We start from the raw sequence: 16,124 nt of genomic DNA on the forward strand, positions 1-16,124 counted from the left end.
GAGCGGAATCGCGAGCGTTGCAGCGAGATAAGAGCGTTTTCCGTATTCGTAGGCGGTCGTATAAAGCGGTTCAATTGGCGTATTATCAAAGCGAAGATAAAGCAGTTGTCCAGATGAATAAGCGGTCGTTATAAGCGGTTAATCAGCGGTTTTTCTAAAGCGAAGCGGTTTAACAAAGCGGTTTGGCGAAAAGTGCGAGACTTCGGCCTGCTCGCGTGCGGTGCCCGTTATAAGACGAGCGAAATTTTGGGCCCGTTGCGACGTGGCCCAATAATTTTAATTATTTAGCGGTGACCTCAGGGCGCCGCGCGTAATTGGCCGCCGATGAGGTCTGAGGTAGACAATTCTTTAATTGTCATGCGCGCAACCTTTTTCTATCAGCTGATTGGCAATCAGCTGATCGTGACGTATGGGCGCGTATGCCCATACGCTACGCTGATTTTGTCGACGGTTGCTACTGTTATTGTGATGTTTATGACACGCGTTTCTTATGTATTGAAAAAATGAGAGATAACGGGAACGATCGAGTTTTTCTGAAAAATAGAAATCTCGAGAAGTTTCTCGACGCCCGTTAATTTTGAATTCTAAGATTTTTACAATGTTGAACAATGCGGATATTTGTTTATGCGAATTCTCAACTGAGATGATTTTTTACGATTTTCGAACAAATTGAAAAAAATAGGAAAAATAATTCTACCATTAGTCTTATTCTTTGATGATATTGAAATAAACAATCCTCTCGGCTCACACAAATGCATAAATAAATTAGGTGCAATATATTGTTCAATTCCATGTCTACCTGATGAATATGCAAGTAGACTAGAAAATATTTTCTTAGTTCAATTACATAATTATATAGATCATAAATTTTTGAGAAATAAGATATTTAACCATGTAATTGATATGATAATAGATTTGGAAACAAATGGTATAAATATCACTATAAATGGAGAAATACAAACAGTATTTTTTGTATTGTGTTTTATAGCAGGAGATAATTTAGGATTAAATACAATATTAGGTTTCTCGAAAAGTTTTAATTCATTACACTGTTGCAGAATTTGCAATGTTTCTAAAACAGAACTTAAAAAACAAGTAAAAGAAAATGTTGATATGACAAGAACACTAAACAATTATGAAGTAAATGTAGTAGGAATTCAAGAAAATTGCATTTTTAACATTATCCCACATTTTCATGTGACGGAAAATTTCTCTGTTGATCCAATGCATGATATATTCCAAGGGATATGTCGTTATGATATTGGAAAAATTTTAAATACTTTAATTAATAAAAAAAAATTTTTAAATTACATGTTTTTCATGAAAGGATTCGATTTTTTAACAAACATTATTTTGGTGAAAATATTCCTTTGATAACATTAGATTCCATAGAAAAAGAGCTCATTATTATATCAGCTTCTGAAATGAAATATCTTATTCTGAATCTCAATTTATTTATTGGAGATCTTGTTCCACTCAATAATGAGATTTGGGAATTATATTTACTTTTAAGACAAATGTATGTATTGTAATTTTACATGCTCTAAATGTACAAACTATTGACTTGGTTGAAACACTTATTTCTGAATACCTTTCTCTACATATAAAGTTATTTCCTAATTCATTAAAAATTAAGCATCATAATTTATTGCATTATCCGAGAATTATGCGAAAATATGGACCTTTAAAGAGTATGACATGCATCCGATTTAAAGGAAAACATAAACAAATAAAAGAAAACAGCAAAATCTGTAAAACACGAATAAATCCGTCGTTTACACTCGCTTTAAGACACCAATTACAGCTTTGCTACAGATTTTTTTGTAATCAAGGCTTTGAAGATCATATATGTTTTGGAAGTATTACTTCAAAATTGAAACTAATAGATAACTATGAATGTTTTAAAAACCTTTTGCCTTCTGATGATTTTAAAGATTATAATTCTGTAAATTGGATAACAATAAATGGGACAAAATATGATATTAATTCATTGATATGCTTAAATATAAACGACATTGATCCCGTGTTTGGAAAAGTTAAACATATTATTATAAGTCCATCAAAAAATATTTATTTTCTATATATTAAAATGATAACTGTATGTTATTGATCATCTTAGTGCGTTTGAAGTAAAAGAATCGCAAGAATGGAATTTTATATCTCAAAAAAATCTTGCAGATTGTGAAGTATACTATGTTCAACATATGTCAAATATGAAAAGTTACATTCCAGCAAATTTTTAAAATACGTTTTATTTTAATATAAATAATTAATACAACAAATATATATAATTAGTTATATTTTTGTAGGCCAAATTAAATATATATGATGTTGGGTTTTTAGATTAAGCAGATTTATTTCGAAAGTTATGATTTATTTTTTTTATATTATAGTTATCTTTATAAAATTAATAATTTAATTTATTTTAAACAAAACATGTTTTATTTTAAAAATTCGACATTTTTGTGTTCCTTTATTAACGAATAAATACGAAAAAATATTAATTTTATACGTCGTATTTATATATATAGTTTATTATATAATTAAATATTATATTAATTTTTTAAGAGAAAACAAATAAAATACGCAATTAATATATTTGTACTTTTTATTTAAAAAAAATTAATATTTTTTTCTAATTGACTTTTTTATTTGTAGTTCATAGTTATACGTGCACATACTCTCTATGTACCTTTATATACAGTACCTTTCCGTTAAGTACTTTTTGAGTTATGATGCTTGAAATAATTTCTTAATTTTACATAAACCGTAAAATATCTTGTAAAATATTCATTTTTCGATTATCTTACCTTAATACTTTTATGTACAAAATAATGAGAGGAATCAATTGGTGTAAAGAAAACACATAGTTGTTTTTAAGAAAAAATATGGAATTGTTAATTGCAAATTACATATTTTTTCTTCGAAACAACTATGTGTTTTCTTTACACCAATTGATTCCTCTCATTATTTTGTACATAAAACTATTAAGGTAAGGTAATCGAAAAATGAATATTTTACAAGATATTTTACGGTTTATGTAAAATTAAGAAATTATTTCAAGCCTCATAACTCAAAAAGTACTTAACGAAAATGTACTTAATTATAGTGTTTCGGAAAGCTCTCGAGATGAGCTACAAGAATGTACAAAAATATATAGGATGTTCCATTTAAAAAAATTGAAGTGACCTTCACGTGACCTTCAAATGACTCTTCAAGGTCAAACCAATGATACCATCTTATGGCCCCCTCGAAACCATACAACTTTTGTCTAAAACATTTTTCTCTATCTTGCTTATTTTTCGAGTTATTTGGCTGCCTAAGTTAAAATGGGTCACCCTGTATATATATATATATATATATATATATATATATATATCCCATTACACAAAGCAACAGTAACATAAGATCAATGCTATAATTTTTAACTCAACAATGTAATTATAATATGACATACCTTGTATATAACTGTTAATTTGGTGAATAAGAAGTTGGTGAATAACATTGTTACTGTTATTTGTGTTACTGTTATTTTGTGTTTAAATATATGAAAATGAGATATGTATATATACACATGCGCATATATACGCACATAAATATTGCGTAGACATAATACAGTTGAAATAGTGAAGAAATAATAATTGAAGAGTGTATGTGCGTGTGTGTGTGTGTGTGTGTGTGTGTGTGTGTGTGTGTGTGTGTGTGTGTGTGTGTGTGTGTGTGTGTGTGTGTGTGTGTGTGTGTGTGTAGATATATATTTATTCTTCAATTATATATTAAATGAGATTTATTTTTTAAAACATTAATTGCCTTGCTTTTCATGAAATATATATGCAAAAAATATTTATTTAAAAAATAAGAATTTATTCTTTCAAATAGGTTTTTTCTACGATTAAGGAAATGAGCTTATAATTAGAAAGAATAGTTTTATATGTAAAGGAAAGCATATTTTATACTACTATTATGTTGCTTCTTCGTTCTATTAAATATTTTTCTAATTTTTTATTATGATTCTTCAACGTGAAAAAAATTTTTATTATACTACAGATACCATTTCTCGATTTTAAAAGAATATTTGTATTATTTAAATAATTATTTTGTTTACATTAATTATTTAGTAATTTTTAATATTATATAATTTCTTCTCTCATCCTTATATTTTCTTGCAATAAAAAAATACTCTTTAGTATCTTGAATTTTGATTTTAATATTAAGAATATATTTATTCGATTGCAATTTATCTTAGTTTAATAATATAAAAAAATTTTGTTATGCAGATAAATAATTTTGGTTTTGTCATTATATTTCCTTGCAATTAAGAAATATTTTCTAGTATCTTGAATGTCGGATTTAATACGAAGAATATATTTATTTAATTGTAATTTTTCCTTTCTTAATGATATCAAAAAATTTTTTAATGCAAATAAATAATTTTGGTTTTGTCATTATATTTTCTTGCAATTAAGAAATATTTTCTAGTATTTTGAATGTCAAATTTAATACGAAGGATATATTTATTTGATCGCAATGTATTTTAATTTAATATAGTATAAAGATTTTTTTTAACATATGTAAATAAATACTTAACTTAAGCAAACAAACGTTTTGAATACAAGTAAATACGTGATTAGTATCCACCGAATAAATAGCTTTCTTGAGTTAACTAAAATTTTTTTATTTCAAGATAATTTCTCCCTCAGTGTATATATTTAAATGTAGTTATAACGTAGTTACAGTGTAATAAAAAGTGTATAGGATATATATAATATGTGTAGAATATATAGAATATATAATAATAAGACATGTAAAGAATATAAAATATATAGTGTATGAAGTAATATGAATATACAGGGTCTTCAAAAAGTCCCGGAACGCTAAAATATCTCGAAAACGATCAACTATAATGAAAAATATGTGAGAAATAAAGTTGTAGGACTAAATAAAATGTACCTAATGATGATAAGAATTTGACCTTGGATGAAGTACTCAAGGTCATATGAAGGTCAAGTTGATTTTTTTAAATGGAATTCCCCATTTTTTATTGCATATTCTTGTAGCTCATCTCGAGAGCTTTCCAAAACACTATAATTAAGTTAGTTTTTATTAAGTACTTTCCGAGTTATGAGGCTTGAAATCATTTCTTAATTTTACATAAACCGTAAAATATCTTGTAAAATATTCATTTTTTGATTATCTTACCTTAAGGGGATCCCTCAAGTGTACATTTTTACCAACAAAACACCGTAATTTTCGGAAGTGTGCCATTTTTTATTGCCTGTATAGAATTAAAAATCCTTCTCCAGAATTGAAGTATACACGCAAACGGACACGTGAAAAGTCTTTATAGTATGAGATTTTATGTTGAGAAAGAAACTAAGTATAAAATTACAGTTTATTTATCGACTTCTTAAATCAACATGGCGTCAGAGCTGTCAACTTGTATAAATATTGACTTCGTATAAAAGTTTTACAGCTTTTATGCATAAAACAGTAGCTTGCACGATTGTGTACTGCACCATAAAACATTGTCGACCTATAAAAACTGAATTTAATTGCCTAATTAATACATGGCATTCTTCCGAAAATTTCACTCCATAAGTGTTCAAGATATCGGTAATATAGAACGGAAAAAGCAACAAATTTAGTTCACAAGCATCGCGGTAGAGAGTGCTGCAATTTTTTTATTAGAGAAGCGAAAATGGAACATCAGAGAGAGAGATAATGTAACGATTTGTATGTGTATGCGTGCGTGCGTGCATGTGTACGCTTTTTCCATCTTCTATATATATATAAAGCATATAAGTTCAAAGCATATATTTTTGATGATCTTATGAAAAGTGAAATTGAATATGACAAGTTGGAAAATAGTAAAGAAGCAGTAATTGATGATACTGTTTTTATCCTCTTTAAAAATTGCTGTGGGATCGTGAATTGGCGTTTGCATTGTTGTCGCTTTATTCCGTTTGTGATTGGCCGTCTCGATTTCGCGATGTGATCGATCTCGCGATGATTGCGTGACGAGTCAGGTGGCATTCATTTGACAGTTCGAAAAAATAGCAAATGAATTTTTTAGTAATTATGTTATGCTATAAATTATTTTGAAGAAAAAAATAATTTGAATAAAAATTATCGAGGGAGAGATAATACTAAAGAATGGAAAATACTATGAAAAGATAAAGTAATATGAAAAGATAAAGGAACAGAGAAAATATATATGCGGTTTGTATGTATGTTTGTATGCATCTATGTATGTGTGTGTGTAGATAAAGGAACAGAGAAAATATATATGCGGTTTGTATGTATGTTTGTATGCATCTATGTATGTGTGTGTAAATTTTATAACTAAATACAACTTGCTTATACAAACTTTATTGCGTGCAAAATATATTTTTTTTTAGAGTAAAAAACAGATTATAATTGCAAATTCTATAAATTTAACTGTATTTATACGAACATTTTATTGCAAAATATAAACTTTTTCAAACATAAATTTTTCTAACATAGATAAAACGCAATAATAATTATATTGTAATCTTACAACAGTATTTTATATTGTAATATAGATTTTTCTAACAGAGATGAAACGCAATAATAATTATATTGTAATCTTACAACAGTATTTTATATTGTAATATAGATTTTTCTAACATAGATAAAACGCAATAATAATTATATTGTAATCTTACAACAGTATTTTATATTATAATATAGATTTTTTTAACATAGATAAAACGCAAGAATAATTATATTGTAATCTTACAGGAGTATTCTATATTGTAATATTATACTTTAAATTAAAAATAAATTTCAATTTATTTGTAATTATCGCGATTACTTCTTTTTGTACTGTTTTGCGACTCTCGTGGGTAATTTCAATTTGTAAAAAAAATTATTATAAATATTAATTTTACATTAATAATTTAAATCAATGTTAAAATGTAATTGTACATTTCAGCTCAATTTCGAGACACGTCCATATTGTCCTTCACTTGCTGCTCACGCATTAACAACCGCCATCAAGCATGCTGAACACGTTATTAAGGCACGTGGCACTTCTGTTCAAGAGTGTCAGCATTGTTTTGTATTTTTTGTAAATATATAGAGTATCTACTTTAATTTATTTAAAAACAAACAAAACCTGCAATTAATTTGAGTTTTATATTAAAAAAAATTTAATATTTTATTAAAATTAGCATATAGAGTATTTATTTTAATTTATTCAAAAAGACCTGCAATTAATTTAAATTTTATGTTTTAACAAAAAAAGTTTAATATTTTATTTTTAATATATAAAATTAAGATTAGTAAATTAACCTATTTTATTTCATTTACATTAATAAACAACTTTCTTAAAAAAAGTGATTAACTTACCGAATGTTTTTTAAGGAATTGGATGATATCCGTTTAAAGTTTTTAAAAATGGCATCTTTTCTTCGTTAACTAATTTAACATTGTTTATTGAAGAAACTGAGAGATATGGGGGTTTGTCTTCAGATATTCGCATTCTTCCTGTTATTTTGATTTTTGAACCATAAGTAAATTCATCTTTAAATTCTCCGTCATTTGTTATTAAAACACATAGTTTGTAATAACCATCTGTGATTGCTCCAATATAAAAATTATTATTTGATGGTTTTTCAAAAACCATTTGAATATAATGTATCATTTCTGCAAATACATTAAAATATTTTAATAATTAATTTGGATAATTTGTAATTTCTTTAATAGCAAATTATCTATTATATTATAATTATTATTACCTATTATTACACCATTCTTTGCTCTAGCATGACGCATTTGTATTAATGAAATTTCTTCAATTTGTCGTGGAATTTTATAAATTCCCAATGGTATGACAATGGTACAAGTTCGAATTAGCAACTCAAACGGAAAAGATGCATTATGTAAAAACTCTTTTTTTACAGGAATTTTAGGTACTACATTTTGTAAAGTATAAACCTGTAATTCAGTAAATTTTTTAAATTATAACAATCTTGGAAAAATTGATATGTGATAATGTTATTAAAGTTAGTACTATATACTCTTGATTATTTACTAAAATGATATTTTTGATATTATTGTTAAATTAAATTTTCATAAATTTTTGCATAAATATGGCTTTTGTCAAAAACTATGTACTTCTCACATATTTTTTCTTTATTATTTATTTATATCTTTTTTATTTTTTTTTTCATCCAGATAGAAAAGCATGTAAAAAAATTTTAGTATCTTTTTAATTTTAAAATATAAGATATAATATATCATATTAGAATTTTAAATTTTGAAACCATTTTAAATTTAATTATTGTAATATGTAGTAATCTACGTAAAATTAACACCTAAAATAAATGCTAATATAATTGTAGTATTAGCAAGAATTATTTTAGCACATTTATTGGTGAATACATTTTAGAAACTAAGTTTGTACTTGTGAAAATTGTTATAGCATAAAATTATACAATTATTATTGAAGTCTTCTTAAATGAAAATTTCGAAAAAGAAATTTGAAGATTTTATCTCGGAAATAGAGCATTTTAGAGAAAAATGTTTCAGATAAAAGTTGCATGATTTCTAGGGATATATAAGGTGTCATTGATTTGATCTTGCATAGTTGTTTGTAAGTCATATAAGGTCATGATGATTTTTTTAAATGGAACACTCCATTTTTGATTGCATATTCTTGCAGCTTATTTCGAGAGAGCTTTTCAAAATACTATGATAAAATATTTTTTTCATTTAATGATTTTCGATTATAAGGCTTCAAAATTGCAGTATTTTTAACATAAAATACAAAATATCTTGTAATATACATGACCTTCAAACGATTATCCAAGTATCGGTGTGGGGCTAAATAGCTCAGTGGTAAGAGCAGTCGCCCGACAAGCGAAAGACTCGGGTTCGATTCCCGATTCAGCGACTTCGCCCCGATATTTTTCTTGTCTACATCTCTTCAGGGGGGTAAAGAGGGTTTTATAGAATTCTCAAAAATGAGAATCTATATCTTGGTTTATACACCAAGTAAAATATTTGTATATATGCCTTGTGCACGTTAAAAATTTTTCACGAACAATTAATGTTTAAGAAATTTACGCACTACCATCCGCGTTTGGCTCTTATTCGCTCGTTTCTTAAGTATCGTGTTATTAATTACATAGAGCCGAATTCTTTATCAATTTATTTTTCTCTAAAATGCTCTGTTTCTGAGATAAAAGAGGTGTACGGATGGTCTCAGACTTTCTGTACATTGTATATTATTGTAAAATTATTTCTAAATAATTTTCTTTATAAAATTATCTAAAATATTTAATAACTTATAATTAGAAAATTCTTTTTAAGAAAAAATGTGCATTTTGCATAATCATATTATGGCATTTATTACCAAACTAAGACTTTTCTATCTAAGTGTTTAATAATAATATATAAAATTATTTTTTTTTATATTTTTATTTTATCCATTTACTTTTCATTGAAATCGTAAAAGTAATTTGACTAGAATTAAAAACATACTATCGATACCAATTTAGTATATGCGATAAAGCGCTAACGAAATATAAATTGCTAAATTTTGGTATCAATTTAATATACAGGGTGGACCATTTTAACATTTAATGGAGAATAACTCGAAAACCAAGCCCGAGAGAGAAAAATGTTTCAGACAAAAGTTGTTTGGTTTCAAGGGGGCCATAAGATGGTATCATTGGTTTGACCTTGAAGAGTTATTTGAAGGTCACATGAAGGTCACCTTCAATTTCTTAAATGGAACCTACTATTTGTCATTGCATATTCTTGTAGCTTATCTCGAGAGCTTTCCAAAACATTATAATTAAGTACCTTTTCGTTAAGTACTTTTTGAGATATGAGGCTTGAAATAATTTCTTAATTTTACATAAACCGTAAAATATCTTGTAAAATATTCATTTTCCGATTATCTTACCTTAATACTTTTACGTACAAAATAATGAGAGGAATCAACTGGTGTAAAGAAAACACATAGTTGTTTTGAAGAAAAAATATGTAATTTGCAATTAACAATTCCATATTTTTTCTTAAAAACAACTATGTGTTTTCTTTACACCAGTTGATTCCTCTCATTATTTTGTACGTAAAAGTATTAAGGTAAGATAATCGAAAAATGAATATCTTACTAGATATTTTATGGTTTATGCAAAATTAAGAAATGATTTCAAGCCTCATAACTCGGAAAGTACTTAATGAAAATTAACTTAATTATACTGTTTTGGAAAGCTCTCGAGATAAGCTACAAGAATATGCAATGACAAATAGTAGGTTCCATTTAAGAAATTGAAGGTGACCTTCATGTGACCTTCAAATAACTCTTCAAGGTCAAACTAATGATATCTTATGGCCCCCTCGAAACCAAACAACTTTTGTCTGAAACATTTTTCTCTCCCGGGCTTGATTTTCGAGTTATTCTCCATTAAAGGTTAAAATGGTCCACCCTGTATACAATACATCTAAAAAGAAGTGCTAACATTAATTTTAATTATTTTAATTTCAAATTAAAATTATTAAAAGAGTTCTGACTCTAACGAAGAAGCTAATACAATCAATAAGCTCATTATAGTGTTGTTGTTAACATTTATATCTATCTTATTATTTATCGTTATTATTTGTTATATTTATTTTTATTGTCAATAAATAATAAAGAATTAATAATAAATTATTAATATTAAGTAGATTTATAGTAATTATATATGTATATATATATATATATATATATATATATATATATATATATACAGGGTGTTTCATTTTAATACGACCAGTCGAATATCTCGAAAACCAAGCCCGGGAGAGAAAAATATTTCAGACAAAAGTTATTTGGTTTCGAGGGGGCCATAAGATGGTATCATTGGTTTGACCTTGAAGAGTCATTTGAAGGTCACGTGAAGGTCACTTCAATTTTTTTAAATGGAACACCCTATATATTTTTGCACACTCTTGTAGCTTATCTCGAGAGCTTTCCAAAACACTATCATTAAGTACCTTTTCGTTAAGTACTTTTTGAGTTATGAGGGTTGAAATAATTTCTTAATTTTATATAAACCGTAAAATATCTTGTAAAATATTCACTTTTCGATTATCTTACCTTAATACTTTTATGTACAAAATAATGAGAGGAATCAATTGGTGTAAAAAAAACACATAGTTGTTTTTAAGAAAAAATATGGAATTGTTAATTGCAAATTACATATTTTTTCTTCAAAACAACTATGTGTTTTCTTTACACCAATTGATTCCTCTCATTATTTTGTACGTAAAAGTATTAAGGTAAGATAATCGAAAAATGAATATTTTACTAGATATTTTACGGTTTATGTAGAATTAAGAAATTATTTCAAGCCTCATAACTCAAAAAGTACTTAACGAAAAGGTACTTAATTATAGTGTTTTGGAAAGCTCTCGATGTCAGCTACAAGAATGTGCAAAAATATATAGGGTATTCCATTTAAGAAATTTAAGATGACCTTTATGTGACCTTCAAATGACTGTTCAAGGTCAAATCATTGTCACCATCTTATGGCCCCCTCGAAACCAAACAACTTTTGTCTGAAATATTTTTCTCTCCCGGGCTTGGTTTTCGAGATATTCGACTGGTCGGATTAAAATGAAACACCCTGTATATTTGTGTGTGTGTGTATAAATAAATATCTTACCCGTTCTGTTTTAGTTATTAAGCTTGCATATTTAAAAGCCAAATTATTCCAAGCAGTGACTTGTATAGTGGTTTCACCGGTACTTAAAATAAAGTTAAAAAGATCCCATTTCTTGTCATTCTTCTCGTATGATTTTATTTGAAAGATTGAACTCACATAACCTGTTATTTCACTGTAAAATAAAAAATATATTTTATAATATTTAAAATACAGAGCTTATTTGAGTAAAATTAATGTATCTAAATTAAAAATCGTGTGTATATGTGCGCGTGTACGTGCATATATGAAATTATCAATACTGATTTTGACGCGTAATTTTCTTAAGCAATATCTAAAACGATTTTTTTATAAATAAATTATAAAATTATAAATTATAAAATTTGTATCAAATGTATGTGTGTGCTTTATAGTTTTAATCGATTCTATATAATATATACTTATTCTTTATAATTAATATGTGATTATTAATAAAATAAAAAGTTGTTTATTTACAAAGTTGTATCGTTTTCAACAATATCCTCTAAAATTTCCTTGTGTGTAAATAAATCTGAATCGGTAATTTCCTTTAAGATCATGTTCTCGTTTTTTGCAATGTCTTTTTTTTCCTGTGTTGGTCATTTTTATTTCCGTATTTTATTTTATTAATTATGCAAATAATTGTTTTTTATCTCAACTACTGCAACAATATGATCAACATGCAATAATTAAACTTTGATGTTAACTTTTGTATTAATTTAAACTTTTTATGAGCACAACTAATATCTCGTATTATTTGTAGGTTACTACATTTATATGTTTTTTTTAGAAAACAAAAAATATAAAACAAAAAAGAAATTTTGCCTTTTCTGGAAAAAAAGTTAAAACAAATATATATTAATGGATTCTGAAGAATGTATCGTAATAAAAAGTAATTGAAATTTAATTTTAATTCTGCAAATGTGACAATATTTATATTAACTAAAAAGCAAGATTGCAAAGATTATGTACATTTTTTGAATTGCTAAATTTTAATTTCGTTTATTTAGATCGAAAAAGTTTGTTTCTAAAAGAGAAACATTAAAATATTTTAATTTATAAGGATGTTTAGTATCTATGTTTAAGATATTTAGATAGGAATTTAACAAAAACAAATTGTTGTTACATATGTTTAAAGATTTATAAAAAAATCTGAAGTCAATGAAACAATCAAAAGTTATAAGGAATTTAATTTTCAACAAAACATTTCATTGCATTGAAAAATAATTAAAATCGATAGCTAGAATTATTAAAACAAAAATTAGGAATTAGATTAAAAGAAAAGTGCAATTTGAATATAAAAAAGACATACTACATTTCATTAAATAATTTTGACTAAATATTCAATTATATAATATATTAATATAATATATTTATATAATATATCAATTATATTATATATTATAAAAATATATATGTTTACCTTGTAAAATAGATTACTCCTATAAAATTGCTGTAAGATTACTTTTTATGTTTTGATTACTCCTATAAATAAAATATTAAAATTAATAATTTAATTTTTCTTAAAATAGAAGTATGTTATATTTTTTTTGTTTGTGTACTTTATTTTATATGTACTTTATCTTGTTTGTGTACTTTATTATATAATATATAATTCAAAACTAATGTGTAACTTGTTGAAAAAAAAGATTTAAAAGAAAAAGTTAAAAGAAAAGTTATTAAACAAAAAATTGAGAAGAAAACTTAAATGCATGTATAGATACATTAATGTTAATTTTAAAATTAAATTATAATTTTAACTAATAGTTAATAAATATTTTACTGTTAAATTTACGGAAATATTCAAAGTGAAATAAAATTAATAAGTAAACAATCAAAGATAAAAAAGAAGAAGAAAGAAAATAGAATAAAAGAATATACCATAATGTCATTTTCGGATTTCCTTTTCCTTTTCGGAAGAAATACTGCCTTCGAAAGTTCCTCATCGGTAATAATACCTGGTATGATTTTTATATCTGATACATTCTCAACAAGCAAAAAATTTGGCATTCTATCAATTTTCAGAATTCCAGATATTTGAAGCTTTGTTTTTACTTTAAATTTATTTAAAACATTATGATCTTTACATCGTATTTCAAACCGAAATTTTCCGATTCCTACTGATGAAATATAAGTAATTTCTCCAAATGTATCTTCAGTAAAATCGTGTTTTAAAAAAGCTTCCAAAGTCACTATAATTAGAATAAAAATTAAATAAGAAAAAGGATATACAACTAATTATTTTGATAAAAATTAAAACATTTTTTCAGTTCTATTGTTGACATATATTTGTATATGTATTATATTTAATTAATAAATTTGTTTTAAGAAATGTGTTAAACTAAACTTTACATTTACATAGTACATCTTTAAAAAAAAAATTATACTTACCATACTTCGTTGGAGAATTTAAAATATTTTGAATATCAATTAATGTATAAGATTGCATTTCCTCCGAATTTCGAATTTTTCTAATAACATTTACGATTGTATAATCTTTTATTGTTAAATCCATTATCACATTTCCCAAACTTGTAGAATGACGAGGCTGAGAAAAAGCTCCGGATATATGTATTACCTATAATAATAATAATAAAAACATTTATGTAAAATATTATTTATTTAAAAAACAGTTTTATATTACTTAAAATAATTAAATCCCCTGTTTAATTCAAGGTTAAAAGTAAGATTTTTTTATTCATAACTTAACAACTAGACATCATGAATATAAAACAAAGTGGAAATTAAAGAAGAAGCTTTTCTTTCGCAATTCTCTAACTTTAATTTCCATTGTGGTTTATACATATGCTTGATTATTAAATAATTATAAAAAATGTCATTCTGAGTTAGACTTGGATTAAATAAAAAAAAATTGTGTAGATGAATTAGAACCAGAGTACACACTTTTGCATAACATATAACACATATGCATAAGAAAATTGATTGTTCCAAAAGCAACTACATAAAGAATTCAACCAAAATGCAAGTGTGTTTTGGCCTTTAAAGTAATTAAATATTTTTTTATTATTAAAACTAAACAATTTAAAAAAATTTTTATAAATTATTTCATAAAAATAAAATTAAATTCTATAACAATTAGTACTTTTACTTTTTATTCAATAACAAATTAAAGTAAAACATTATTATCATAATTTGTATATTAATTTATAGTAAATATTTATAATAAAACATAATTTTAATTTTATGACAAAAACTTACGAATGATGTTTGGAAGTTATGTATTACTCTATTTATATTATCGCCCCATATAGTAAGTTGTACTTTCCAGTCAATATTATTTGTTAAAAGCACTCGGCAACGTTCAACATTACCGTTTTTAGTTTTTACAGTAATTTTGCCATCGACTCGTTCCACCATAGCGATAAAACATCTGAAAATACATATAAAAATAATTAACACCTTATATTTGTTTTAATATTATTTGTATTTATAATATATATGTATTATAATTAATATTACATATTTGTATTTGTTCGAAAATCGTAAAAAATCATCTCAGTTGAAAATTCGCATAAACAAATATCCGCATTGTTCGACATTGTAAAAATCTTAGAATTCAAAATTAACGGGCGTCGAGAAACTTCTCGAGATTTCTATTTTTCAGAAAAACTCGATCGTTCCCGTTATCTCTCATTTTTTCAATACATAAGAAACGCGTGTCATAAACATCACAATAACAGTAGCAACCGTCGACAAAATCAGCGTAGCGTATGGTCATGCGCGCCCATACGTCACGATCAGCTGATTGCCAATCAGCTGATAGAAAAAGGTTGCGCGCATGACAATTAAAGAATTGTCTACCTTAGACCTCATCGGCGGCCAATTACGCGCGGCGTCATGAGGTCACCGCTAAAGCACAAAAATTATTGGGCCACGTCGCAATGGGCCCAAAATTCCGCTCGCCTTATAACGGGCACCGCACGCGAGCAAGTCGAAGTCTTGCACTTTTCGTCAAACCGCTTTAGTAAAACCGCTCCGCATAGTATAACCGCTTATAACGACCGCTCATTCTCTTGGACTTTCGCAATCTCTGTATTAAACCGCTGACTAACCGTATTATACGACCGCTTACGACTTCGGAAAACGCATTTATCTCGCTCTTGTTTCGCTATACCGCTCGCGATACCGCTCGCGAAAACCGCGCTCACTTTGTTACACCGCTGTTTCGCTAATCGAAATCACTGCACTAAACACTTGTCTTTTAATTTTGACTCCAATAAATGTCAGTCTTTTGTGTGAACGAGGCGCACTTTTTTCGCTTAAAGACCTTCCGTTCCTATCATCGCACCGTCGGATCCGCTCGCTTTCTGGTCCTTCGAGCCGGATTCCTCATCCGCATCCGCAGTTCGTGGGTGAAATTCACGTGTGTCGTCCAGTGCGCGAACCTGAACAGAAAGACAATTAGTGAAG

At 26.5% G+C, this 16,124-nt stretch overlaps 1 protein-coding gene and 1 non-coding gene across 2 annotated transcripts; one reads left to right on the plus strand and one right to left on the minus strand.

The window, feature by feature from the left end:
• Positions 1 to 6,979: 6,979 nt before the first annotated feature.
• LOC145976218 (uncharacterized) lies at positions 6,980 to 12,274 on the minus strand. The gene is made up of 5 exons (XM_083107259.1): positions 12,171 to 12,274; positions 11,679 to 11,850; positions 7,761 to 7,959; positions 7,372 to 7,668; positions 6,980 to 7,138 (listed from the first exon to the last, which is right to left on the minus strand). The coding sequence occupies exons 1-4, from the start codon at positions 12,251 to 12,253 to the stop codon at positions 7,382 to 7,384; spliced, it is 741 nt and encodes a 246-aa protein (XP_082963385.1). The 5' UTR covers positions 12,254 to 12,274; the 3' UTR covers positions 6,980 to 7,138; positions 7,372 to 7,381.
• On the plus strand, positions 8,846 to 8,917 carry Trnav-gac (transfer RNA valine (anticodon GAC)). Its single transcript has one exon. It is a non-coding gene; the product is annotated as a tRNA-Val (tRNA).
• Positions 12,275 to 16,124: the final 3,850 nt, after the last annotated feature.

The sequence above is a fragment of the Camponotus vicinus genome, unplaced genomic scaffold, assembly GCF_025532165.1.
Source record: "Camponotus vicinus isolate PSW18456_S1 unplaced genomic scaffold, iyCamVici1.0 SCAF_8, whole genome shotgun sequence".
Lineage (NCBI taxonomy): Eukaryota > Metazoa > Arthropoda > Insecta > Hymenoptera > Formicidae > Camponotus > Camponotus vicinus.